Genomic DNA, 27,229 nt, shown 5'->3' with positions numbered 1-27,229 from the left:
TTCCTTCCTTTCTTTCTTTCTTTCTTTCTTTCTTTCTTTCTTTCTTTCTTTCGTTTTTGAGACAAGGTTTCTATGTGTAGCCCTGGCTGTCCTTGAACTCACTTTGTAGACCAGGCTGGCCTCGAACTCAGAAATCCACGTGCTTCTGCCTCCCAATCTCTGCTGGGATTAAAGATATGCACCACCACTGCATGGCATTTCCACCTTTCTAACACCTACTCACTGCAAGTCTGAATGCTTTGTCCCTCAAACCAGAAACATTGCTTGAAAATATACTCCATGTTTCCAGTAGACATATCTTAACTCTTTCCCTTTCCTTCCTTTCCCTTCCCTTCCCTCCCTTCCCCTGCCTCTCTCCCAATCTCCGTCCCCTCTCCCAGTCCTCCCTAGAGAGTCTCTCCTTCTCTCTCCCTCCTCCTCTGAGAGTTTTCACCCTCTTGGCTCTTCCCCTGCCTATGAATAAAGTCTCTGAAGTGTTAGGTATATCCTCTTCCACTAAGGCAAGACATGGAAGGATGAAGATATCAACCTACCCACAATACTTTCCACCCAAAATTTGTCCTGTCTAAAAGAAATACATGGAACAGAGACCAAGGGAATGACCAACCAATAACTGGCCCAATTGGAGATTTATCTCATGGGCAAGCATGAATTCCTGACACTATTAATGATTCCTTGTTATGCTTGCAGTCAGTAGCCTATCATATCTGTCTTCTGCGAGGCTCCACCCAGCCTAGAAACAGTTGCAGAGACCCACAGCCAAACATTGGACAAAGATCCAATCCTTCCCCCAACTCTTATGGAAGAGTTGGGGGAAGGATTGTAGGCCTTGAAGGGGATAGGTACTCCACAGGAATGCCAGCAGAGTTAACTAACTTGGGCCCTTGGGAGCTCTCAGAGACTGAGACACCAACCAAAGAACATACATAGCCTGGCACATATGCAGCTCAGTGTCCATGTGGGTCCCCCAGTAACTGGAGTGTGAGTTGTCCCTAAAGCTGCTGCCTGTCTGTAGAATACATTTTAATTCTTATGGTGTTCAGAGCAGAATCTGACATTTCTTCCTTCTTTGGTGCTCTTAGTCACCCTGTATTGAACACTGTCCATTCACCACCCCATCCCAGATCACTTTAACACAATCATTAGGGGACTATTGCTTAGAGCTTCTGTATCCAGTCATCTTCCAATGTCCTTTCTCATTATTCTATGTTTACTCTGAATGATTTCTCCCACTGTGCTGCCTGAAAATTAACTGTATGTTGGTGATGTTCAAATGCATTTACATCTCAAATCTGAATCCTGCTCCTGGAGCCATCCAGCCACTTGCTGGTTCTGGTGTGGTTATGGCAATCCTATACCACTCATCTGGTTCCAACTAGAACCCATGCCATGTTTTCCAGACTTTTCCTCCTCCTGCAATTCTTCCTTTGGCAAATGGAATTGTTGGTGACTCAGGTGTTCAGTTGGGGTTTAGGACTTCTGACTTGAAACTCTTTACTTGGCTTCCCTGTTCTTACGTTCTGGTTCTCTCATTGGCCTCTTCTTCCCAGCTTACTTCCTTCTGAGTTTTGACATTTACTTGGGCTCAGTTTTCAGTTTTCTTTTCTAGTTATATTCCATAGAGCACCATCTGTATGACATACAGTACTATCTGTATGACAATGACATTGACTTCCTTAATTCCAGAACTTTGCTGGAACCTTAACTATACAGCCAGAGCAGAACACTTCTCTTCTACATTATACCTTCTTTTTCTGTTTTGTTTTGTTTTTGTGTATGTGAGTGTGTGTATATATATGGGTATGTTTCTGAGTGTATATGTGTGTATGTGTTTGTGTGTGGTTTTGTGTGTATGTATGTAATGGCACCAACATTCCAATATTCACCTGGAAACTTGGACCAAAAACTAAGGAATCATTCTTCACCCTTCCACTTTTCTCTCCTACTATTCCCAACCCCCATACAAATGTGCAGGAAATCCTATTGGATTTATGTCCAGTCTCCAGCTACCTCCATTTACCCTGGCTTACCATTACCATCATCCTCTACTAGGCCTGCTAACTGCCTTTCTCTGTTTACTCTTGAAACTCTCACAGTTAGATTTTGACAGCTCTGATGGTTAGGAGCAAATCTGTTTACTCTCCCTTGACTTGACAAGCCTTATATTTTCTGCCCCTAATTGAATCCTCAGCTTACTCTCTTGCCACTGGCTACAATACTACTTTTCTTTCCTTAAATATGCCATGTCCAGATCTCCACTTTTATGTTCTCTTGGTTTAGACCTCTCTCCTACCCCCATTTACTATGTAAAGTCCTAGCAGAGGGGAGAGAAAATTTAAAAGCAAGAAAACCTTTAAATGGATGCTTCAGGAGGTTAAGAATAGTCTTACGCATGTTCTTTGTCTAGTACTCATGGAAAGATATATCACATGTTTGATAAATGTCTGCCACATGAAGGGATGAACAAAACATAAATCATGATTTGAGATTTCTTCAGTCACACCAAAGTCTGATCCTGACACTTAAATGTCTTCAGGATTCCATTTGTCCCCTCCTACTCCTCCTTTTATTTCAAACCATACAGGTGATCTTGTAAAGTGAAAAATACTTCAGTTTATCCTTTATACTTGGAAACTCATGCAGTTTGGAAATACAAACTCCATGATGTGGCTTCTTGATTTTTTTTTTCATGTTTGTCTCTAGCCATCTCCATGTTTTTGTTTGTTTGTTTGTTTCTTCCTTTAGAGACATCATGGTGTCATCTATACATGACAATATGTTGCTGAGATCTTTTGCACACTATGTTCATAGTTAATAGCACTGTATTATGCACTTAAAAACTGAGGACAGGCCAGAGCACATGTTAGGTGCTCTTACCACAAACAAAGCCCATCAACTTGTGCTGACAGGTGCTTAGTTCCTTATCATGCTATGATCTTTCTACCTCACTCACATGCAGATGTTCTTCCCCTACCTGGAATCCCCATGTTTCTTTCCATTGCTACCCTTTGCATTGTGCACTCACACTGAAATTTCAAATTCAGTTTAGACCATACATCTAGGATCTGTTATTTAGGTTCCTGAATGCAGATTAAGTCAAAACTGGCCCGAGAAGATGCACAGTCATACCATGGCTTCCTACTCAATAGCTCTTCAGTTCACAATGGCCCCAACTCAGAAGGTGCAAAAGAGAGGAATGAAAGGAAAAAGAGAAATAAAAATGATTCCCCCAGCATGGCAGAAGTTGGTGTTTTGTGAATTTTCATTGTCTGAGACTTCAGTCACTCAGCAACTTTAGACTATACATTTTAGTCATAAAGCAGCACACCAATTCTCACATATTTATGAAGAAATGCATTTCCTCAAATCCTCAAACACATTGTCAAAGTTGTCTTCTTCTTCTTCTTCTTCTTCTTCTTCTTCTTCTTCTTCTTCTTCTTCTTCTTCTTCTTCTTCTTCTTCTTCTTCTTCTTCTTCTTCTTCTNCTTCTTCTTCTTCTTCTTCTTCTTCTCCTCCTCCTCCTCCTCCTCCTCCTCCTCTTCCTCCTCCTCCTCCTCTCCCTCTCCCTCCTTCTTCTTTGTAAAAAGATATTATTCTACTTTAACAATTTATTATAGACCAAAGTTGTGTAGTGATCAACTCACATTGAATACTTTGTGTGTCAGTGGAAGTAGTCAAGACCTGATAGAATCTGATGTGGATCTGTGTGGGGCAGACAGCCAGTGTGAACTGTTCTGGGGACTGACATCTTTGTATCTATGTGAACAGCTTCTGCATAGAATTCCTTTCACAAATATAGATAGATAGCTTGTAAATGTACTCCTGTAAGGGCCTTGAAAGGTTAGTATTTACTGAGGTTACTGTTGTCAACCTCATAGCATGTACCAAATACCATGAGAAGTATTTGGGCACACCTGTGAGGGACTATTTTGACTGGGTTCATTGAGTACTGGCTGGGCCATCCTATAGGAGAGGAATACCATTTTTCTGGGTTTAGGTCCTTAAGCATATGAAAAAGAGCAAGTTCAGAGCACAGTCATTCATCTCTGTTTCCTGACTGAAGATGCGATGTGAGGAGTTACTTCTTCCTACTTGGAAGGCAGAAGTGTAGGGGCTTTAAATGTCTTTCTGATATTCTACCCTTAGCTTCCATTGCCTTCTTTCCTACCTTGACTCTGTCTCTGTCTTCCAAGGATTTTTTTTTTTTTTTTGTGATTACATTGGGGTTACCCAGATAATTCAGGATAATCTCACTATCTCAGTGTAATTAATTTATTCACAACTCTGCATCTATTTTGCCATTTAATGTAGCACATTTGCATGTTGTGGGAATTACAATACCAGCATTTTGAAAGGACATTATTCTGCCTATACTCCAGTTATGCTCGTGCATAATGAGAGGTGTGTTGAAAATAATGAGAAATTTCTTCGAAGGGAAAAAGAAAATCACCACTTCTTGAATAGGCTGTATAGATGTTTACAGACATAATCTCTTGTAATGCATTGGAATTCATTCATCCGATCATGGCTGTCATTCAGGATAATCACAACAGAAGGTCACAGATATATTTTAATGTATGCTCTTTACTCAGAACCATTTACCTCTCTGAACTTGCCTTTTGTATACTCATTAATGAAAGGAATTGCTCATTTTTTTTGAGGATAAGTTTATTATTTGGAAAGATCTGAAGTGCTGGATTAAGCTATGTAGTACTCCCTGTATCTCTAGAAGAGGGATTAAAAAAAACCTACATGCCTTAAAAAATGTCTTTGAAAGAGATTTCAAAGGAGAAATTCTGAACAGGTTTGAACAATGGTCATCAGAATAATTGTATCAGGTTGAAATGAGTACTTTGAAGTATAATAGGGCTGTGGTTATATAAAATTTGCTTTGTTTGCTAATCACTTTGTATTTCTATGAAAGAAGATATCCCTAGCACTTCAAGAGGAGCATGTTCTTAGTAAAAGTAAAGAAAATTCTTACGTGGGAAGTTGTCTCTAATGAAGTCGCCGGTAGTTGCTTATTTCTTAATTTTTATGTTTCAACGATTAATCATGGAAACCATGTGTTATCAACAAGTTCTTCAGTCCATTGTCTCCTTATGGCGTATCACATAGTAGTGATTTATAGACAACCCCAAACTAGATGATTGGTTTTAATCACTGCATTTGACACAGAATATCTGATGTCTCCTTAATCTTATCAATAATCTATAGTGTTCAAGAACCTAAAATGAATTAGGAGAGATTATCAGTGATGCTGTGTTTAGACTTTTTTTCCTCAGAAAATGGCAGGGAGGATGGTGGAATTAAATGATTCTAACTTTCTACTAAGAGATTTGTTCTTTATAGACATCACTTAATGGACAAATGCACATGCCCAGCTGCTGAGTACACTTTGCTTGGCAAGATCTCAGAATGGAACTAACAGTAACACTGTATTTATTTACCAGATATCAGAATTTTTAGCTGAGGCTTCCAATCCCTTTTCAGTGTAGATTTTAAATATTTTATTTACTGGTCAATTAAGTGACTTTAGTATTCAATAGCCCCACACCTTCTCTTCCCCAGACTCTCTTACTCTCTTTCTTCCCCCATATATATATATATATATATATATATATATATATATATATATATATACACACACACACACACACACACACCCCAGAAGTATGCTCACTAAGTTTATTTATACTTCCTTACTTAAATAAATAAAACACTGGCTTAACAGTCATTCTGTGTTTCTGTCTACTCGCAACTTCTCAGCTCTTTTCTGTAGGTGGCAGTCATGTCTGGAAGGAGGATGTAGTCAATGATTCTAGACCAATCTGCATACAGGGGGCTTGGAGAAGTCTAAGCCTGACCTTTCTTAGTTTTCCAATTTGTTCTGTTCTCCCTTACCAACAACATGTCAGGTTATCCAATTTGGCTTTTTGCATTGAAGATTTAAATGAGAAACATTGTTTGTGGTATAATCCTGGCTTAGAGAAGTATTTTGGTTGTTGCACACTTTATACCACACACACCTAAGGAAGCAAGTAGGAGCTGTTACACATAACCCAAAGTGATTTCCCACCTATGAAAAATACCTTCTGATGTGTTAAAAAGGTGTAAATTGTTGACAAAAATCTTTTTGAAAATATTGTTTCAGGAACATGACCACTGCAGTCAGGCAGTTCCTTTGCACTCCTGATTTATTCTTTATTTTGTGTGCCAAGCAATGACATTCCAGAGCTTAGAGGGGGTTTAAAATCTGGTGATGGGTAAACACTACTTAAGTAGGATATCATCACATGTGCTGAGACAATTCCCCATGATGTCTTCACTTCACAAACAAGACTGTACTGGAAGGATTGTGCTCATATAAAAGCCAACTCATTTTCATCTCCAGGAGCTTCCTCTGCTCCCATCCGCTGGCAAATGGTTTCATTAACCTAACCTAGTTAATCAAGCCAAAGCCACTCAGAGGTAGGCTTCCTTCTTCCTGGGCTTCAAGGAGGTCATTTTCTATGATCACTTTGCACATAGGAATGTAATCCATCACTTTCCTTAAAATTTCAGCCCAAGAATAGTTAAAAAAACAAAAAGAAAGAAAGAAAGAAAAAAAAAAAAGAATAGGACTGTTAGAAATCATGCATGTCTTCTCCATTAAAATGGATGGATGGGAAGAACACAGGAAAAAGAAATAACCCAAGCAAAAGAAACTGCTGTTTATTATGCAATTACTGGCACATTCAGCCATAAGAATTTTAAAGACCCCTGAGAGTGCTGGGAGACCTGTGCAGGATCTATGGGACTGTTTGCAGAAAGGAAAAAGGAACTGCACTTCAGAGGGGCTAGAGACTGCATTAGGGGCTGGTGGCAGGACATTAACAGTAAAATGGATTGTTGGTGGTTGCATTATTTTAGACTTCAGCCTAGTGGAGAAGCAGTAAATAAAAAGTTATGCTTGTATACTGTGATCATACCAGGGGATGGTTAGACTCTCAAGTTTACGTAGGCCAACAGGGAGAGGGAGGGAGGATAAGATACATTGATAGATAGATAGATAGATAGATAGATAGCTACATAGATAGATGATAGATAGATAGATAGATGATAGATAGATAGATAGATAGATAAGAATAAGCATACCAGGGCATCTTATTTATAACCTGCCTCTGAAAGCCATTGGAGCTGAAAATCACCATTGGCCTGTTTTATTGCCAGACTTATGTTGTCAATAAATCCTACTCAAATGTCACCTCTGGAGTTCTCCCTGTCTTTCATAGAGTTGGTCACTTCTCTCTAATCCCAGGACATTTTGTGGATAGCTCATTTATACCAATTCATGCTACATATTGTCTTTATGTAAAATATAAACACATTTGCTAAAAATTAAATCTTGCACTACTGAGACATGCACCTTTAAAATTGAGTCCTGAAAAAAAAAAAAAGACTGAATCCTTTATGGGACAGAGATTACTAGGCAAATTTGAAAACACAAAGGGCTTTCTTTATCAATAAAGATACAGGAAGTCAGGTCCATGGAGATAGGAGAGATTCTAATCCTATACTCCTCTTTTCAACACATCAAGAACTGATATTGCCAACTATGTGAGATCTTACTTCAGAAAAGGTTGCCACTTCCTCCCTCCAGAGAGCTAGTGGGCACTTATAGTGGTTTCAATGGAAATGCCCCCCATTAGCTCATAGGTTTGAATGCTTGATCACTGGGGAGTGGCACTATTAGGAAGTATGGCCTTGTTGGGGTAGGCATGACCTGATTTGAGGAAGTGTGTCACTAAGGGGCGAAGCAGGTGTTTTGAGGTTTCTGAATCTTAAGCCAGGCTCAGTGCATGAAGCAAGGGCATACTTAGCACTGGCCTGCTGCCCTGAAGTGGACACTAACCACAAGACCAACAGGAGGCCATGAGAACCACAATGTCTAGAGACCCACATGCCATCTCAGATATAAATGTGGAGGGCGAGACTCTAAAAAGCTGAGCACTTTTGCCAAAGCAACTGAAAGCAAAGAGAATTTTTAACATGAGAGCAGATTGGTTGGTTTTATAACAACTCAGTCTTTTCTCTCCAGACACTGCTACTTGGCCTGGTAGCAATGGTGTGGCAGACAATTGGCCATTGAGAGATCAATTTCAACATACAATAGACAGTTAATTTGAACATTTAAGTGCAGTACAAATCTGCATCCACACTATGCTTTCAACATGTGGACTTCTAGAACTGTGGAACTTTTAAGCCTTACCTGTACATCCTGAGAGGTTAATAGAACATCTGAGTTATGACTAGCATCTCACTGTATTTGAGTGAAGTGGGTGGATTTACTGGTGCTAAAACCAAGAGTGGTCATTCACATTGCCCTTCTCAATAGCTAGAAATATAACTTTCCTTTTCTAAGTTTATTACTTAAAGAGTTAAGAGGTTCAGTACAGTTTAGCATCTATCATGTCTGTGATGCTATGAGTATGATAAAAAGAAATCCATTTCTGTACTTATTCAAACACTGGGAATTTATTCATTGTTTATTGTCTATGAGCTGTGCACATCCCACCTTCAAAGGCCTTATGTACTCAAAAGGAAGAGGAAATGTGTATATGAACAACAACTATCATATGAAGTAGAAAGGGAGTACTGCCATAAGAAAAGTGATGAAGTCCTAATGCACTGGCCATTACCAAGATAAGGGGAAAGAAGGGAGCTCTCGTGGCACCTAGATGATTATCCCAGCAACCCTAGTCAATGAGCTTCCTAGTCAATGAGTCATAAGCTTCCTTCCACAGGTTGGACTGAATAATCCTGTGGACTATCCAGATGCAGATATGGTGAGAGGATAGTGGTGGAGATACAGGGTGAAGGAGTTTCTGTCTGCTCTTCTGATGGAAGGGGTTATAACGCAATTAAAAGCTCTGGAAACGTTCTTTGACTGAGATGCCATCTATTGAAGTTTCTGTTGTTTCAAACACAGGACTGAGACATTTCACCTAAGAAATCTAAAAGATCTAGAACATCCCTTCGGGGTTAAGAAATTTATCTGTCTTTAAAAGCCTTGCTTTTTGATATATTGAAAATGTTTCTTGGATAGTTATTAAATTTCTACAAACCTCAATTAGGGACTGGTAGAAACATCACGGTTAGCCAAGAGGTTATAGTATTAGAAGCATACTTCATAAGCATAAACTCAAGCCCATATGTCCAGATTCAAATGTATATAGGTGTGCTTTTTCTGGGTTCCACAAAGATAGACATTCAAGTTAGCTCCAAATAAAAAGCACAGTGCCTTTCTCTCATGTATAATAACTGTGAACCCCACTGACTCTCTTGGATGCTTTGTTGCTGTAGGTGTCTATCAACCCGTGGCAGACTCATGTCTGATTAGTAGTTGTAGCCTCTAGGTCAAGCTGGGGCTTTTTTAATCAGTGAAGGAATATTTATTCCTGTGGCTTCGGCTGTAGCTTGCAAAGAAGGTACAGACTGGCTGGCCTTTCCCTGTATCTGATGCTCTCTAATTCATTGCTCACTGAAAATTCAAGAAGTGTGGCCCCAGAATGCCTAAGGACTAATGAAAAGGATGAGGTACACCGAGGTTCTCATACACATTGCTTGCCTTTTGTGATTTGTCTCCGGGTTGGTACCTCACTGCACCCCAGGGAGCTGCTATTAGTTCTGCCTTGCTCATATCAGGAAGGAAAACAATCAGGGCTGAAGGCATTTTTTCTAGCTTTTTCTCAAAAAATAGAAAAAGCTGTGGAATATGCTCAGTGAGAAAAGTGGTGGTGGTGGTGGGGATTGCATCAGAGATACAGTTCTATGGACAGGGTCAGCACAAGCACTGGAAATGACTCTAACATGAGTTTATTTTAACTGCCAAGCTCTCAGGTTTGAAGAGACCCTTTCTTTGTATTTCATGACAGCGCTAGTTTAATCTGCTTGCTTTTTAGTACCAAGCGGTTGAGAAAGATGAATAATCTTTGGGCAAGAAGTCATAAAGCCGGTATTTCTACTGCAATGGTTCATATAGCTGAGTTGTAAAAATAGCATAGCAGTTAAATGTACCCAAATGTCATTGCTAATCTGTCTCAAAGTCAAAACTACCACCTATTCATTCTTTACAAGTCAAGAGATAAAAACCCAGGACTGTGTCTTTAGAATAAGAATTCTTATAAATCTCGTGTGATGGTGTCACTATCTCTCCTTTTACTTTGAGATAACGGAAGCAGTAGGATTTCTTCACGTTCAGTGTGCTATTTTATTATAATTTTCCCACATGGAAGACCTTTGTTAAAAACCGCTGTTAACTTTCTTTATCTTTCAATTATAACAGCAATGTTTAAAAAAATTTCCCAAACGTTCCACATTATTGGTCATTAGAGAAACACAAATTAAAAGTGCAATAAAACATTACTGTATACCTTTCCGGATGGTAAAATTAGAAAAAATGATAACACCACATGCTGGGTCAAATAGAAGTGAGACTACTCCTCTACTGGTGATGGGAATGGGTAGTGGTATAGCCAGCCCCTCTGGGAATTAAGTTGACAGTTCTAAATCTACATAGGCACTGATTGTACAACCAAGCAACAGGAGTTTTAAGCATTTATCCTAGAGGAGTGAATATTTTTGGTGATACAAAGAAAACACAGGGATGTTTATCATAGCTTTTGTTGACCCGTTTTAAAAGCTGAAAACCACAAAAATTTTCTTCACTTAAACAAACTCGTATATCCATATCATGGACTAATAACACAACACTAAAAAAAGCAAGCAAGCAAGCAAGCAGGCAAGCAAGACTATTACAGGTCAAATACTGTGTGATCTTATCTTATGTTTCTGCAGATAATATATACAATTAAGAACAAATTAGTAATTCCTGGCTGATGGGGGAGGGCTAGCTAGGATCAATGTGATCTCAGAGGAGTAGTTTGGAGAATTTTTTAGTGGTGATCAGACTGATCCATGTTCTGATATGTTTGTGGTTACATAAACATGTGTATAAGATCCTTCTGTCTGTTTCTCTTTCTGTCCTCTTCTACACACACTGTGTGTGCATGTGTGAGTGTGTGAGTGTGTGTGTGCATGCACACAACACATACAAGTTAAGGTAAATTTTAAAATGCAATACTTTCTTTAGCCTAGATAATAACAATGTCAATATCCTGGATTTGACATTATGTTAAGTCAGAAAATGTCACCACCAGGAAAGCTGTATGTAGTGTTCAAAGGATGCTATATGCTTCTGAAATTTCCTTCATATTTATAATCATTTAAGAATATGTTCACTTTCCCTTCAAGGCTCTATATAACAATTGTGATATTTAACCATAGGATTTGTGGACAAGCAGAAAGATAGGAATTGAGCAAGAAGTCATGCTCTCTGTCCTTTTTTCTACATATGTTTTGAAGAAGATAAGAAAACCAGAGTTTGTTCAGAAGCTTCCAGAGTGCTCTGGTATCTACCAGAGGGAGTTGCCAGCTTCCTCCTCTCACTGAAAAACCACAACACAATGTAAACCTAATGTTTTCTTTCTCAGCTTCCATTCCTTTGTGAAAATCTACAGCTTGAAGTCATTCTTTACATCACAACTAATGTCATCTTTGAACTTCAAAACTGTCCCATGGTAGTGTCAATTTAACACATTTGGTGGCTTCCTTCTGCTGTCAGCCTGAAGAGGTGAACCCTTCATATGGCCACTGAACTCTGCCTTCTCCTCCATCTGCCCCTGGGAAGTGTTCTTCCCATTCCTTGTCTGACCACAGGCACCCTGTCCTTGATACTGTCTCCTTACCATATGGCCTAGAACATGCGCCCTTTTTGCTGGACCCTGCTCCCTTTCAACTCATATTCTACTGTTACATCATAGTTCCACGCTCGATTTTTGGAAGAATCTTCCTTAATTCATTTCAATCAGAACATTTTCACAAATGTTCCAATAGAACCATGTTAATTTTGAGCTTGGACTGCCTCTGGGGACAGTGTTCTCGGGGAGGAGGGACTTTTTTCTCCTTTCAGGAGGTTAAAGAGGGGTTGAAGGGTGCTTGTGGGAAGGGGGAGCCAGGGCTGAAGCCAATTGAGCTCCCCCAGAAAGCTCTGGAGGGAGGCGAGAGTTAATTTTTGAGGGATGGAAAGGGTGAGGTTGAGGGGACATATTGACATAAGGGAAATCTCTGTTTTTAAAAATGCGATGGGAGGAATAAGTTGGATTTTGTGAGGGGCTATTTTGAATCCTAGGGCAGATAGGAAGGGTATTAGCTGGTCCTTAAGTTGGGAGGTGGAGGTGGAAGAGTCTCCCCAAACTAAAATATCATTCATGTAATGGTATGTATTGAGTCCTTTGTCTAAATAGGGTTCCAATGCAGTGGCTACAGCCTCCTGACAAATGGTTGGACTGTTAGCCATTCCCTGCGGGAGAGCAGTCCATTCATATCGTGAGGCTGGGCCATAGTTGTTAATGGGGGGTACTGAGAATGCAAAGCATTCACAGTCTCAGGGGTGAAGAGGGATGGAAAAAAAAGCAGTCTTTTATGTCTATTGCTAACTGGGGAACATTGGCAGGGATGGCTGAGATGTGGGGTAGCCCTCTTTGTGGGGAGCCCCAGACTCACATGACTTTGTTAATTGCCCTCAGATCTTGTATTAATCTCCATCCCCTTGAGCTCTTTTTTATAGCAAACACAAGGGTATTCTATGAACTGACTTGAGTTTTGCTGGGGGAGAAATGTTGCTTTTATTTTAATGAATCTGAGCTGGTAGAACAAGATTTAAAAATGCTCAAAGAACTCTGGGGGAACCTCTGGGCATGCTATACTCTTAACACCCCTATCCCTTGGTACTCTAACCCCTTGGTAGCCTGGGTTCTTCTCCTCCTTGGCCTCATTTTAGCCATTGGGGCCTTGCTTCTCTTGGCAGCCTGTCTCATTCAATTTCTAAAACAGCAGATGAGTAGCATTGCAAAAATCACTACCAATCAGGTCTTGGTTCAGTATCAAGCTGTTCCTGACATAGGAGACAGACACCTCTCCTTTATAAAAAGAAAAGGGGGATTTGTGGGGCAGTGAGCTACACATAGACAGCCTGGTCTCCAGTTGAACATAGGTCTTGAACCCCGAGAGACTCAATGGGTGGTGATTTCCACCTACATGGGATGGAAGGTGTCCAGACCCCTGGCTCCTGTTGAAGTTACCGATCCCACAGCTCCCACAGGAGAGGTGTGTGTCTATCAGTCATGTAGAAACAACAACAAGCCTTTTCCACATGCAAATAAGGTTTTCCCCAAACTCTCAGTCCAAGCCAATGAGAGGTACCTGCTGTCGAACCCTGAATCACCCCAAAACTATAATAAATCCTATCCAGGAAATTAAAGGTGTACGAGAACTACTCTGTCATCTGAGTCTTTTGTTCCAAGAGCTGTAACACTTGGGAAGAGATCTTCTCTCCCAAAGAGCCACCTGAGGTCCTGCCACACTCCTCACTGGATAGTCCGCTTCTCATTGGCTCAGCCTGACCCGACTCAGTGCAGAGCAGCTTGGAGTTACAAAGGGACCTGGAAGGCAAGGTAGAGACTTCGTCTCCCTGCCTGCACTCGCTTCCCTTCTGCTGGAACCCTTGCACCAGGCCTAGCCAGAGATCTCTGTGGAAAACTTCTGGTACCCAGGCCCACACTTTTCCTTTGTGTTCAAGCCTTCATAGATGTTCCAGAAGTCTCTAAATTTATGTAGGAAACTGTTGGGAATTTCTGTGCCCCCAAATGCTAGAGATTGATGCAGTTTAATTAACCTCTTTAAAAATATTGATTATCCAGTATGCGTTGGATTTCAACTAGGAGCTAGAACATCAAAGATGAAAAAAAACTGTTTGCAGTAAAAGATCTTGAGTTCAGTGAGTTAGAGACACATGCGTTTATTCTTAGGAAAGAAACTGTGAAAATGGAGCAGGAGCAAAGTATGATGGGAGCATAGGAGCCAGTGGAATCCTTCTCACAGTGGAGCTCATAGAACTGAGGTAGGAGCTAAATTAGATATAAGGGCTTTGCAGCTGGTCCTCCTGCATCCATCTGTCTCACTCACAATATGTGACAGAGATATAATTGGGTGAGACTGACCCAGTCCTCACTTGGGTGGAGTGTTATCTTAATAAACTGTTAGTAGCAAGCTAACTAAGAAACATTTTTCTCTCTATAATAAACCGATGAAAGAAATCTCATTGCTTATTAATTCAAGGAGTCCACATCTCAGCCAATTTGTTCTTAATATTCCAATATTTCCTTGGCTACTTGTATGGTCCAATCAGAGTAGACTTATAGGCTTTTGCTCATTAGTTATGGGCCCATGCTTTATTCATTTGTTTGTTTGTTTATTTATCTATTTATTTGTCTTTCACTGGTCGTGAGTTAAGAAGCATATGGCTCTGATTTGTGATGGCAGAGATCTACCTTATAACCCCAACAAGGGCCTGCAGTAGGATGAGCCAGAAGGGTCAGAAAAGGGAGAGATAGATGCCATCATTAAGACATTTGACCAGCTGTGCTGAAGACTGCTCCTTCTCTAAATGCTCTATATAAGACCCCAAATAGTTCTTTACCATTAAAGATAGGTTTTTTTTTTTTGCACTTTCAATTAATATATGATTTGAAAGCATCTTGAATGTAGAAAGGGTTTTAAAATGAGAAACATATCAATAGCTAGAAGACCAAGGGAGAAATATCTCCCAAGTAATAGAAAAGGCTTGGCCAGAGTTATTTAAAAACTGTTTCTCTCTCTCTCTCTCTCTCTCTCTCTCTCTCTCTCTCTCTCTCTCTCCTTCCCTGACCCACTCTGTGTCTTCTGTAAGATGTGTTTAAAGAAGTTTTTAAATGTGGGGCAGCTGCACTGGAAGACATCCTATTCTTATACCTTATTTCTAGCTGTTAAAGACTAGACAAAGAAAAGACATTGCTTCCAGCTAAAGAAGCTAATGAAAATGTGGGACTCAGAAAACTAAATATACTGAATACCCAATTGTCACATTTGCAGAAAATGTTGCTAATGATTTTTGTTTCCATGATTTTAAAAAATAATTGTCATTGAAAACAGATAAAAGATTTTTAAAATGGAATTTACAATAAAGTACCCATTTCAAAAGCCTATTTTATTTATATTCACTATGTACATTGTTAGTGTAACTAGGATGTATCTAAAGGTTTCTCCATTTTAAAGCCACAAATGATCACTGTTGAAGGGAAGACAAGTGCTTAATTATTCTCCAGTTAGAGCTTGTAACTCTCTTGTGTGTTTTCTTAGTTTGCTGATATTTAAAAAAAAATCAGAGAAAATGTAAATGGGAAATCTTATAACCATATTAGATGCATATATTTCTAAAGGCTAATTTATGTATGATTTATAAATTATTCTAACAAGTCACAGTTCCTGCTTTAAAGATGCCTAAAATCTTACCAAGAATATAGGATGTGAGCATGTTGAAATATATCTTAATCAAAAGTAGTATATATCATGCTTGGGGCATCTTGGAAATTGTTTTTCTATAGATGAAATGGTAAAAAGGAAAATGTGGAAATAGGACATTCAATTTCCAGATGCAGCAGCTCTTATACCTGGATAAAAGGGGGGTCCTTAAAGAGCAAAGATGCCATATGAATAATTTTATAAATGGCAGTGCTAGAGAATGCATGCAGGAACTCTGGGTCTTCTCCATCTGGACATTAGCTTCCAATGTCAACCCAAAAGCCACAGGATTTTAAAGGCTAATTTCAGAGGGCCTGTTCAGGTTTTCTCTACTGGTTCACTTCTTGCTGCAGTATGCATCTTCACTGGAATTCACAAATGCTCTCAGAATGCAAGATGTGTGTGGAAATGGGCTAGGCCCAGGGGTCAGATATTTCAGACAGCATGAATGCTTGCTTTGCAACCAGGATAACCTGGAGTTGATTCCCAGCATCCTTGGGCTTGGTGGTCAGTCAGCATAGCCTGAGTAAGTTCAGGTCAAAATAAAAGTAGGTGGTGCCTGAGGAATGACACCCAAGGTGGTCCTCAGACCTCCACATTCAGCATGTGGACCTGCATGTGTTCACACACAGGTATCGGGAATAAATACAAACTGCATCTGGCCATCATCCAGAAAAATGTGAGTTACTTTTATCTTAAGCTATCTACTATAGTTTGTACATTTATGCCATCCAAAACTTATGTAAATGTTTAATTGCTGTTGCAAGAGTATGTAGAGATCAAGGGTCATTAAGAGGTAATTAGACCACCAGTGCTCTACCATCACTGGTGAGATCAGAGACATTATCCAGTGCAGCGGGAGAAGGGGTGATCTATCTCCCACTCGTGATTGTTTTCACTCATTGATACTGAATTTCTCAGTCTCTAGTACAGCAATCTAATCATTCTGTACTCAAATGTACTCATTTTCCATTATTCTATCATAGCAAGAAAAGTAGACCAAGAAATCATCTTTGAAATTCTTATGAAAATTAGGAATGTGACTAAATAGAAAAGGGGAACAAGGTTTAGGTCACTTCTCATCCCAGTCTGCGGTGTCCATATCGACTCAGGTATTTGTGTATTTGTATATTTGTGTATTCAATTAAACCATTGTAGCTGCAAGACATACAAAAAGAATGACCAACATCAAATCTCAGCTCATGCTCATTGGTGAATGTTTTGCTTTTGTGATGGAATTTTGGAACAGCTGTGAAATCAATAATATTTCTACACAAAGAAAAATGAGGGTAAAACAAATGCAATCAAACTGATTGGAGTAGCAAGGAAAATGAGTAGCCAGTAATTATAAAAGCTAGATTAAGCTGGTATTTGTATTTGTGTATATGAATGCATGTATGTATAGGTGTGAAGAAATGGGAGAGAAAGAGACATAAACAAAGTTGTTATCTTCATACATATCTCATATTCTGAGAATTTCATTTTTATCCATTTATGGAAAAACCATTTCCCTTCAGATTTAATAGTCAATGCATTTTAAAAAGCTAAAAGATTATTAAGCAGCTTGCTTATTTAATCAAAGTCTATTAACATTCTAAAAAAAGTTAAGTTGTGATGAAACCAGATTTATTTTTATACTTATTAATAATTCTCCTGCTGACACAAGATTATTTGGCAGCATTCAAATCCATGAATTATTTTTTTGCATTGTAAATGATTATTTTGGTATATTTAGAACAAAGAGGAAAAAGCTGTCTAATTATACCCGATTTAGGAAAAATTAATGACAGATAAATGGAGTTTAATTTTTTTTAAATGATCTACCTCAAGACTCAGTTATACCATTCAGGAATATACCCAAAGGACACTGCATCCTACAACTACATGTGGTAAACTATGTTCATTGTGATTTTTATCCATAATAGCCAGAAACTAGAAGCAACTTAGATGTCCCTCAGTAGAAGAATTGATAAAAAAAAATGTAGTAATGTACACAATGAAGTATTACACAACTGTTTTTCAAAATGGCATAACGAAATTCATAGGCAAATGGATGGAACTAGAAAAAATAATCTTGAGTGGGGTAATCCAAACCCAGAAAGACAAATATGGTATGTACTCCCTTAGAAGTAGATACTAGCTGTTAAGTAAATGATAATCAAGCTACAGTCCATGTACACAGAGAAGTTATGTAAAGAGAAGGGTTCTACAGAGACACATAGATCTCCTTTGGAAGAGGAAGTTGAATAGATTCCACAAGTGCACAGAAAGTATCAGGGGTGGGAGATGGATAGATGGGGAGAGTATGGGGAGAGTGACTGGAACTGGGAGCAATTTGATGGGGATTGTGGGAACCTAGTGGGATGGAAACTTCCTGCAATCCATGAAGGTGACTCTCATGAGATCTCCTAGTAATGGGTGATTCAGATTCTGAACTGGCCATTTGTAGCTAGACAAGGCTTCCAGTCAAGGGACTGTTGAGATTTTAGCTAAAGAGGTCCCTAAATAACCCAGGTTGATGCTAGGACAACAGGTTGCTCTCTGAAGACTGACAGCTGGTCCCATTTCCAAGGACAACATCCATACAGCTCATTGAAAGTGGAGAAGTCAACCTGGTGCTGGCTTGGAGCCTTTACCCCATGTTCTAGCTTCTTTGATGTGGGAAGGCAGCCTGCAGGCTACAGAAAGAGAAACCTGGACATCAACAGAGCCACAAAAACCTTCTACCTACAATCTGTCCTGCCTGCAAGATATGCTGAGGCATTGGTTGTACAGAACTCGTGGGACTGATCAATGTCTGGTTTAATTTGAGGTCCACCCACAAAAGAGAGCTCATGCCTTCAGATACCTAGATGTCCAGTAACTGGAAACTGGATAGCCCAGAGACCTAGGGTACAACCAAACACAACTGAAATAAAAATCGATGAAATAATTCATAAAGATATTCTGCTATACTTGTACATCTGTGCTGTGTCTAGTCATCATCAGAGAGGTTTCCTCTTGGAGAAGATGGTAGCATGCAGAGACCCACAACCAGACATCATGGAGAGAGTTCAAATTGGAGGTTTCCATTGGGACCCTTCTCTCAGGATTCAAGGAACCCTAGGAAGTGGGGAGGAAAGACTGCAGAAATCAGAGTGGTCAATGACACCAGGAGAACTGGCCCAGTGCATCAATCAAGCAGGGCTTGTATGGGTTCAGTGAGTTGGAAAAGATGCAAAGAGCCTACATGAGTTTGCACAAGGTTCTCTGAGTACCTGTTATGGTATCTGTTTGGTATTTTTTTGTAGGACTCCTAACAGTGAAAGCAAGTATATCTCTGAATCTTTGCCCTGTTTTGAAACTTTCTTTTTTCTATTGGGTTGCCTTGTCCAATCTTGATACGAGTGTTTTCTTATTGACTAAAGGCCTTGACTTTCATTTTTTCCTTTTTGTGTCTGTTGTTACTTGGAGACTTGCTCTATTTTGAAGAAGTAGATCTGGAGGACGGAGGATGTGGGGAAGAGCTAGGAGGAGTGGAGGGAGGGGAAACTGTGGATGGGATGTATTGTGTGAGAGAAGAATCTATTTTCAACAAAAAAGTAAAATTAAAAAAGAAAAGGGAGACCCATTGTGTAGTATACAGATTTCTAAGAAATTAAGCCCAAAGTGTGCTATATCCAGAAAGTTGAGAGGACCCTTCATTACCTGGACACTGGTCAGAGTTGTGTACTGGTAAGCCTTGACCACCAGGTAATTAGCTTCCAAGTCTATGAGTCCAAGGATCATATACTTCCACCATCTTCGTCGTAAAATTGCCAGGAGGTTTTCTTCTCCTATACAAAGAAAAAAATGGCTGAAGTTCTTGACATATAACATATTACATAGTTAGATCTCTAAAATATTGTTGCATTATGTACCTACATATGTTTTTTTTTACTATATACTTACCCAATAATTTAGTGGGTTCATCTATCAAAGACTTATGCATTACTTAGGAAATAGTCTTTATGGTCACTTTCAGGGCTCCAAATTAGCTTCTATACCAGATACACTGGATAGATCATTGTTTACCATGGGATTTTTTTTTACAGATATATGAAAGAATAATTTAATTGTTTCATTAGAAAAGTGAAAAAAATGAATGCAAAAGGTTGCATTGCACAAAAAACTGAAAGCATGATGAATTTCAAAAGTCTGCTAAAACAAATACAGACAAAAAAGAGCAGATATTGGAATAGCTTTGTGTGTGGCAGTAGGTCTGTACTAAGGCTCCAAGACGGTATCCAGAATATTCTTTTGCTTGACTATCTATGTGTAATCTAGAGATGTGTGAGTGATGTAGAAAGAAAGCTTTAGGATGGAGAAGACCACAACCTGACCCTTGTCTCTGTGCTGCCAACAATTGCATCACCTTGTCTTATATTCAGAGCACCTGAGCAGACTTTAGATATCTTCATTCTTATTGTCATATCTATTCCAGATTGAAATAAATCTTATTCATCAAAGTAGCCTGGTCATGATTACACACAGTTCTTTGAGTTCATCTCAGAAGTCTTCACAATGTTGAATATTCAGAATCTCTGAGTGAATAATGTTGATATATGTGACTTATTATATATAATAAATTATTTCAAAATATAGATGTTTAAAACAAGAACCCTTTATTGTGCTATAGTTTTAAGGGGGTAAGAATCTAGATGCAACTTAGCCAGGCAAACTATTAGCTAGGGTGAGGTCTCATCTGAAGGGCTGAAGAGAAGGGGGCTTCCTAACAAGGAAGCACCCTCCTTTGGCTGTAGGAAGCTTCCCCACAGGGGACTTTTCAGGGTGCTGTCTCAAAGCCAGTGGTGAGCTTTCTTCCAGAAATGGAAAGGGAGATTATGTTTCATATAACCTCACCCCCAAAGTGACATTTCTACCCTATTCAATTCACTAGAAACCTAAGTCTAGCCTCACCTAAGGAGGATGAACTTATTAAGTATGTAAATACCAGGTTCCAGGAGCATTGGAGACTCTATTTGAGGTTGCCTGCCACTGGCTTAATCTGTTACTGATTCCCAAGGGCCTATCTTCCTTTGAGACAGACACGGAGATTTGAAGACCTCATTTTTTTTTTTTTTTATGAGTGGCCTTTCCAAATTCATAGAGACTCTGAACACTAAGCTTTCAGGTTATCAGAGGCTGCAAGAGTATAATATATATGTATATGTATAATATATATGCATATGTATATGAAGGGTACTTTGCTCTTTGCCACACTTCTAACAGTGGAGGCTTTTATCATGCTAAAACTCTGTCTTAATGAGCCATATATTTTAATATATTGCCTCAATTCATTTAAATTTTATTATCTATCTATCTATCTATCATCTATCTATCTATCATCTATGTGCCTACCCCTCTTCCCAACCATCCAATATACAGTTGCTTCTCTTTAGTTCTTTCAGGGCACTGAGACTTCTTAGAAATTGCTTCTTCACTGTATTGAGGGTTTGGTGGTGGTAGCATTAAACCCTCACTCACATATGTATCTATCATGCTTAACGTACTGATATATAGTCAGTTAAATGTTTTGAAATGATTGAAACAAAGAACAGAGAAAAGTGTGAAGTGCTAGCTATCTGAAGATGTCAAGAGGCTGCTGTGGAATGTGAATTACTCTACTGATTTTGCAATTGAGTCTAGAGTCAGAGGATGTGATCCCAGGGTTGGTCCTCATAGCAGTAATCTGTCCAATGCCCATGCACAGCACTTCCAGCTTCTTGTCTACGCATTGTCTAAATCTACATTTACGTCAAGATTGATTTTGTAACCAGTGACTCTCCATTGACTGAATAGGCCTATCATCTTTGGACAAAACCCAAAATCCAACATCTTAGAAAATTTAATTGGTGTTTGGCAAGCAAGGGGTGGTCACTATCCTAATATTAAACTCTGGCACTTACAGTTTATTGATGCCCATTCCTAGAGTAACTAGTGCTAAGAATGTCAAAAACATACAGCTGGAGCATGGAAAAGTTTCCTTGGATCAGAGAATAGTCATTCTCTGTTGTCTGATTTCTTTTAAGTGCTGCTCCCTCTTCTTGGGTACTTGTGGTAGTTTGAATGAGATTGGCCCCCATAAGCTCATATATTTACATGCCAGCTGATGAGATATTGGGAATAATTAGATGTGACTTTGCTGGAGGATGTATATCACTAAGGGTGGGCATTGAGGCTTTAGAAGCCCATACCAGGCCCAATGTCTGTCTCTTTTATTCTGCTGCCTGTGGATCAGGATATTAAGAAGTTCTTAGTTATTTTCCAGCACCATGTCTGCCTGCAAGCTGCCATACCATTTGTTATAATTATAATGATGAAAATCAATTAATCTTTTGAAACTGTAAGAAAGCATCCAATTAAATACTTCCTTTGATAAGAGTTGCTTTGGTCACAGTGCCTCTATTTAGCAATAGAACAGTGATTAGGATAGAAGTTGTATTAGGGAGTAGTTTATTGCTGTGACAAACCTGACCATATTGCTTGTTGGTGGAATGTGGACTTTGGATTATAAGCAGCCTTAGTTGGCCATACAAGTAGGAACATGAGCAGTGGTGTGGAGGACAACATGGGGACACAGATCAAGATGTTTCAGAGAGGAAAAATATTAGTAAGTGGCCAAGAGACTATTTTTATGATATTTTGACAAAGAATGTGGCCTCCTTCTGCCCTTGTCCTAAAAAGTTGCCAGAGACTAAGTTGAAGAATGTTGAATTAGTGGTGTTGGCAAAGGAGATTTCAAGGCATCCTAGTATTGACTGTGCATGTGGCTATTAGTGATCACTCTTATGAACATTTATAATGGAAAACAAACCAAAACCAAAATTAAACAGGGTAAAAAGAAATACAAAATGCACAGTTTGAAGGGAAAAGGAACACCAAAAAATATAATCTTGGGAAGCAAGTCCAGTGCACAAGAAGACAAAAAGTTTAAAGAAATTGTTGCATTCAAAGTGGAACAAAGAGAGTGGACAAGAACCCACCCAGCTAAGCTTTCAACTTGTTAACAGGAATTAAAGGAAAGCTTAAGCAGCCATACAACCATCAACAACAGAAAGCTGATGCAAATGTAATTTAGAAAGGCTAGTTCCAGCCACATTGAGCAGCAGAAATTGGCAACTATGGTCAGATAGTTCTGGCTTTAGAGTCAGATACAAAAGAAGTAGAGGGCCTATAGAATCTTCCTCTTCAGTTAAAAAATAAAAGCTGCTGAGTCCAAGCATGTGACAGGGGAGCTATTGCATGGAAGCAGAGAGAGACCATTGCCTGAAGCTCTGAAGGTAAAGCCTGGATTAATTATATTTGAGACACCAAGCTATTGGAAATGCCATAGTTGTGGGATAACTGTCAAGGAAAGCTGCAGACGAGGTGGTGAAACATCCTAAGAGGGAGAAGTGTGCTGGTCTCAACAAAGCTAAACGGAGTTGGAGATCTTAAGAGTGCTTTTGACATGGGCATGGAAATGCAGAGTTTGAAGTTTTCCCCACTGCTTTTTGGTTTTGATTTGGTTCAGCATTTCTTCATTATGCTTTCTTTCCTCCACTTTGGAATGGTAATGTATATCCTATGCCATTACATTTTGTAAGTATGTAATTTGTTTTTTATTTTATTGGGATACAGTTAAGAAATTGCCTTGAGTCTCAGAAGAGACTTTGGGCTTTTGAAACTGTCTTAGGACTAGAAGACTATGGTGACTTCTGATGTTGATCTAAATGCATTTTCCAATATTTTAGGCTATAAACTTATAGGGGGCTGGAATGCAGTGGTTTGAATGAGATTGGTCCCCATTGGCTAATATATTTGCATGTCAGTGAAGGATTAGGAGATGTGGCCTTGTTGGAGAATATATGTCATTATATAGAGAAAGGGGATTTATTAGAATGACTTAACAGGCTGTGGTCAGGATAAGACAGCAATGGCTGACCCCGAATGAAAGGTCCAGGAATTCAGTAGTTGTTTAATCTACAGGGCTGGTTGTCTCAGCTGGTCTTTAGTGGTTTCAAATGTCCATACTAGCCTGATATGCTTGACTTCTCTCTCCCAGTCCCCAACCCCTTTGCCTGTCCTGTACATTAGGATGCAAAGCTCTCAGCTACTGCCCTAGCACCACATTGCATGGACTAAACCTTTGTTTTGGTTAAAACCCAAATGAATAATAACACCTGTGATAAAATTTTCATAATTAATAATTAATAATCATTAATAATCATTCGAAGCAGAAAGATACACCTCTAATCTGGATATTTGAAGTCGCAAAAAAAAGGGAGAGTCTCTCCCTCTCCCTCTTCCCCCTCCCCCTCCCCTCCCCTCCCCCTCCCTCTCCCTCTCCCTCTCCCCCTATCTGCCTGCTTGCTCTCATTCTCACTATCAAGTGCTTTCTTTCACTGGCATTACAGCTGCCCTTTTCAGGATTCCAGCATGTACTAAAGACCAGCTGAGACAACCAGCCTTGTAGATTAAACAACTACTGGATTCCTGGACCTCCCATTCAGAGGCAGCCATTGCTGTCTTAGCTTGACCACAGCCTGTAAGTCATTCTAATAAATCCCCTTTCTCTATATAGACAGATTCATCAGAGAAGTTTTAGATAAAGTGTTACTCTAGAGAACCCTAACTAATACACCCTCTGACACTATAAGCAAGTCTCCAAATCAATAGTTTCTTTTATAAGAGTTGCCTGGGTCACAGTGTCTCTTCAGAACAATAGATCACTAAGTACTGTTCCTCCAGTCTCCAATGACCCAGAAAATACTTCTTTTTATTTTAAACAATTTTTTATTAGATATTTTCTTCATTTACATTTCAAATGCTATCCCGAAAGTCCCCTATACACTTCTCCTGCCCTGCTCCCCAAACCACCCTCTCCTGCTTCCTGGCCCAGGCATTTCCCTGTACTGGGGCATATAATCTTTGCAAGACCAAGGGCCTCTCCTCCCATTGATGGCCGACTAGGCCATCTTCTGCTGCATTCTGCTACTCACTGGGTTGGGACTCCCTGATATATTCTCTGTTCATAACTGCTCCAGCCACATATAGAACTTATCTTTACTTATCTCTATTACTCATTAGGTTTTCACAATCTGAACAAATTGATGTTATCTTGGTCTTTATCTCCAGCCCCAAACATTCCTTGACAAATAGTCAATAAATAATATATAAATAAAATTTACATTTAGTAATCTCAGAAAGGGTAAATAACACCAAAGTTGAGGTTGTTAAAATATATCTATTACAAATATTCTTGTTCTTTCCACAGCAATAGTTTTCATTTTTTCTTTTTTCTTTTTGTATGTTTAACCATCCCTATATCTCTGGAATCAAGTTAACTTGATCAAGGTGGATAATCTTTTGATGTGTTCTTGGTTTTATATTTTAATTATCACTTCCTTATTTTATTGCAAAAATTTTTTAATTAGGTATTTATTTCAGTTACATTTCCAATGCTATCCCAAAAGTCCCCCACACACTCCCCCACAAGAGTATGACATTGACAAAATTAATTTGGTGAGTATTTGACACATAGTACACAATAGAGGCCATAAAATTGTTAATGGTGTATTTAACCGCAAAGCAGCAATTCTAAAGTCACAGGTCATTCTCCCTGCTATTTTAAAAGATGAACAATTGCCAAATTCAGAGGCTACAAGTCACATCTCAATATCTATTACTTGAAAATAGGATTATAGTGATGTTACTTATCACAATAACCAATAGTACATACAAGTCATTCATTATATGGGCTCAGGTGAATGATAGGTTGCCTTGCTAGTCTGCTGATAACAGTTTCAAGGAAATACACAGTATAGATGCTTCATTTGATGTTCCGCAAACATTCAACAGACTTGATAATTATCCAAGATGGACAGAGACCGTTTTATTTTTGACTGATTAAAAAAAAAGTAAGCCTTAAAAAACAGCTCTTGAAGATTTATCTACCTGTCTTACAGTGCTGTACAATAGACCATTAAAACATTAAAGTAATGGCTATGTATTCTTGGAGTCCCTGTGTTAAAGGTCCCTCCAAAGCTCATGAAACAGAGCCATCCATGGTAATATAATACTCTTATAATTGATGAATGTGAGTGCTTTAAAATCTCCTCTAGATTTCATTCTTATTAACTGTAAAGGGTAATGAAGCCTATGAGCAATGAACAGAATCTTTGGAACCACATTTGGGTATTTAAATGTATTCTATTTGTTATTGTTTTGTTATCTGTATGATTAAATACATATAAAAATGTTGGATACGACAGTATTATTACATTCTTTACCTTAATTTAAGAAATTGTTTCGTGGTATTTGCTTCAGATCTGTTTTTGAGAAGGTTTTACAGATGAAATTGAAATCCACCCTCTGCCCCAGACAAATTCTATTTCAAAGCATCAATTGCATGGGATTTTCTTGAACATTGCTGAGTTTGGAATGTTTTAAGGTTCTACATGTGAAAACTCAACAAGTGTCACAAGGGAAGGTAGTCTTATAAAACTACAGTCTTTCAATGTTTTTACTTAACTTAAATTTAGGAAAAACAGGAGATGTCTTGGGACTGTGTTCTTAAGCATTTTCATTTGCTTTTCTTTCAACTCAAAATATCATTTACTCTTGTGTAAAATTCTGAATCCATATGAGTTGCAACCCAATGAATTCCCCAGACTTGGATTAAAAGTCTCTCTGTCTCTTTGTCTCTCTGTCTCTCTGTCTTTCTGTCTCTGTCTCTGTCTCTGTCTCTGTCTCTCTCTCTCTCTTTCTCTCACACACACACACAAACACACACACAAAACCACACACACCTCACTCCTTGTGACACTCGAAATATTTTTTCTCCTTAGAAAAAGTGTCTTGTGGTTTGTCCCTGAAGTTGCTATCCTCATGAAAATACCACTTATAATATGAAATCCTGCTCACTAGCTAAAATATTTAATGGTTGGTTTACCAGGGATGAGTTGGGGGTAAATGCTTTGATTTGAAATTATCCAGAGCAATCATAATGAAACTCTGTATTAATATAAATCTGTCAATTTTCCTGGGGTGAGCATGCTGAGAAGAAAATGTATTTGTCCTTTTTAATGACAAGACTATTTTCCTTTTCTTCATCCCGTTTTGTGAAAAGTGCCCCATTTGCCTTCTGGACCTATCCTGTAATTGGCTCTGATGTCTCTCGACATTAGGCAGATGAATCTGTCAGTTTTGTGAATTTTGTTTTGAACAAAAAGAGCTATGTAGCAACTAATGACACACGATGCGAGGGGAAGAGGCTAAAGCAGGCTTGCCTCTGGATGTCTGCCACGTGCTTCAAAGGACAACATGACAGGAGGTACCAGCCTGAACTCTTGAGGGCTGACCTTGAGCTCTGCCACTTGAGCATCTGTCATGGTGGACACATAGGTTAGCCCCAATGTGGGAAATTAACAGGATCAAGTGTCAGTGTGCCAGATGCCTAGCAAAGCAGCAAGCTGGCTGGACTGTTCTTCCTATGCACCCTCCCATCTACCACCTCAGATATCCACCAAGGCCATGTCTGTTAACTGTCATTTATTTTCCACTGAATACAATTGTCAGGTACAAGGCCAGCAGCACCATGTGTTCTTCCTCTTGTTTGCCTGATGCTTCAAAGTCTGGGTTAAACGCATGAAGTCAGAGACCTCTATGAAAACAGTAGCTGCCACTTGCCAGACAGTGTCACCTTGGGAAACTGTGCTCATTTATAAAATGAGGCAAATAGCACTTACTTGAAATGTTTCTATAAGTGGGAGGAAATGCATATAAA

The 27,229-nt window shown here is 39.1% G+C and overlaps 1 protein-coding gene across 1 annotated transcript in view; it reads right to left on the bottom strand.

The window, feature by feature from the left end:
* The window catches only part of Slc35f1 (solute carrier family 35 member F1), a 415,554-nt gene that overhangs the window by 71,532 nt on the left and 316,793 nt on the right, over window positions 1-27,229 (bottom strand). The window contains exon 3 of the mRNA XM_021174621.2: window positions 19,129-19,256. Within this exon, the coding sequence (XP_021030280.1) occupies window positions 19,129-19,256 (128 nt within the window). The remainder of the gene's footprint in view (window positions 1-19,128; window positions 19,257-27,229) is intronic.

Source organism: Mus caroli, chromosome 10, assembly GCF_900094665.2.
Source record: "Mus caroli chromosome 10, CAROLI_EIJ_v1.1, whole genome shotgun sequence".
In the NCBI taxonomy this organism is placed as follows: Eukaryota; Metazoa; Chordata; class Mammalia; order Rodentia; family Muridae; genus Mus; species Mus caroli.
Note: the sequence above shows the minus strand (reverse complement) of the source record. Positions and strands in the feature narration are given on the sequence as shown.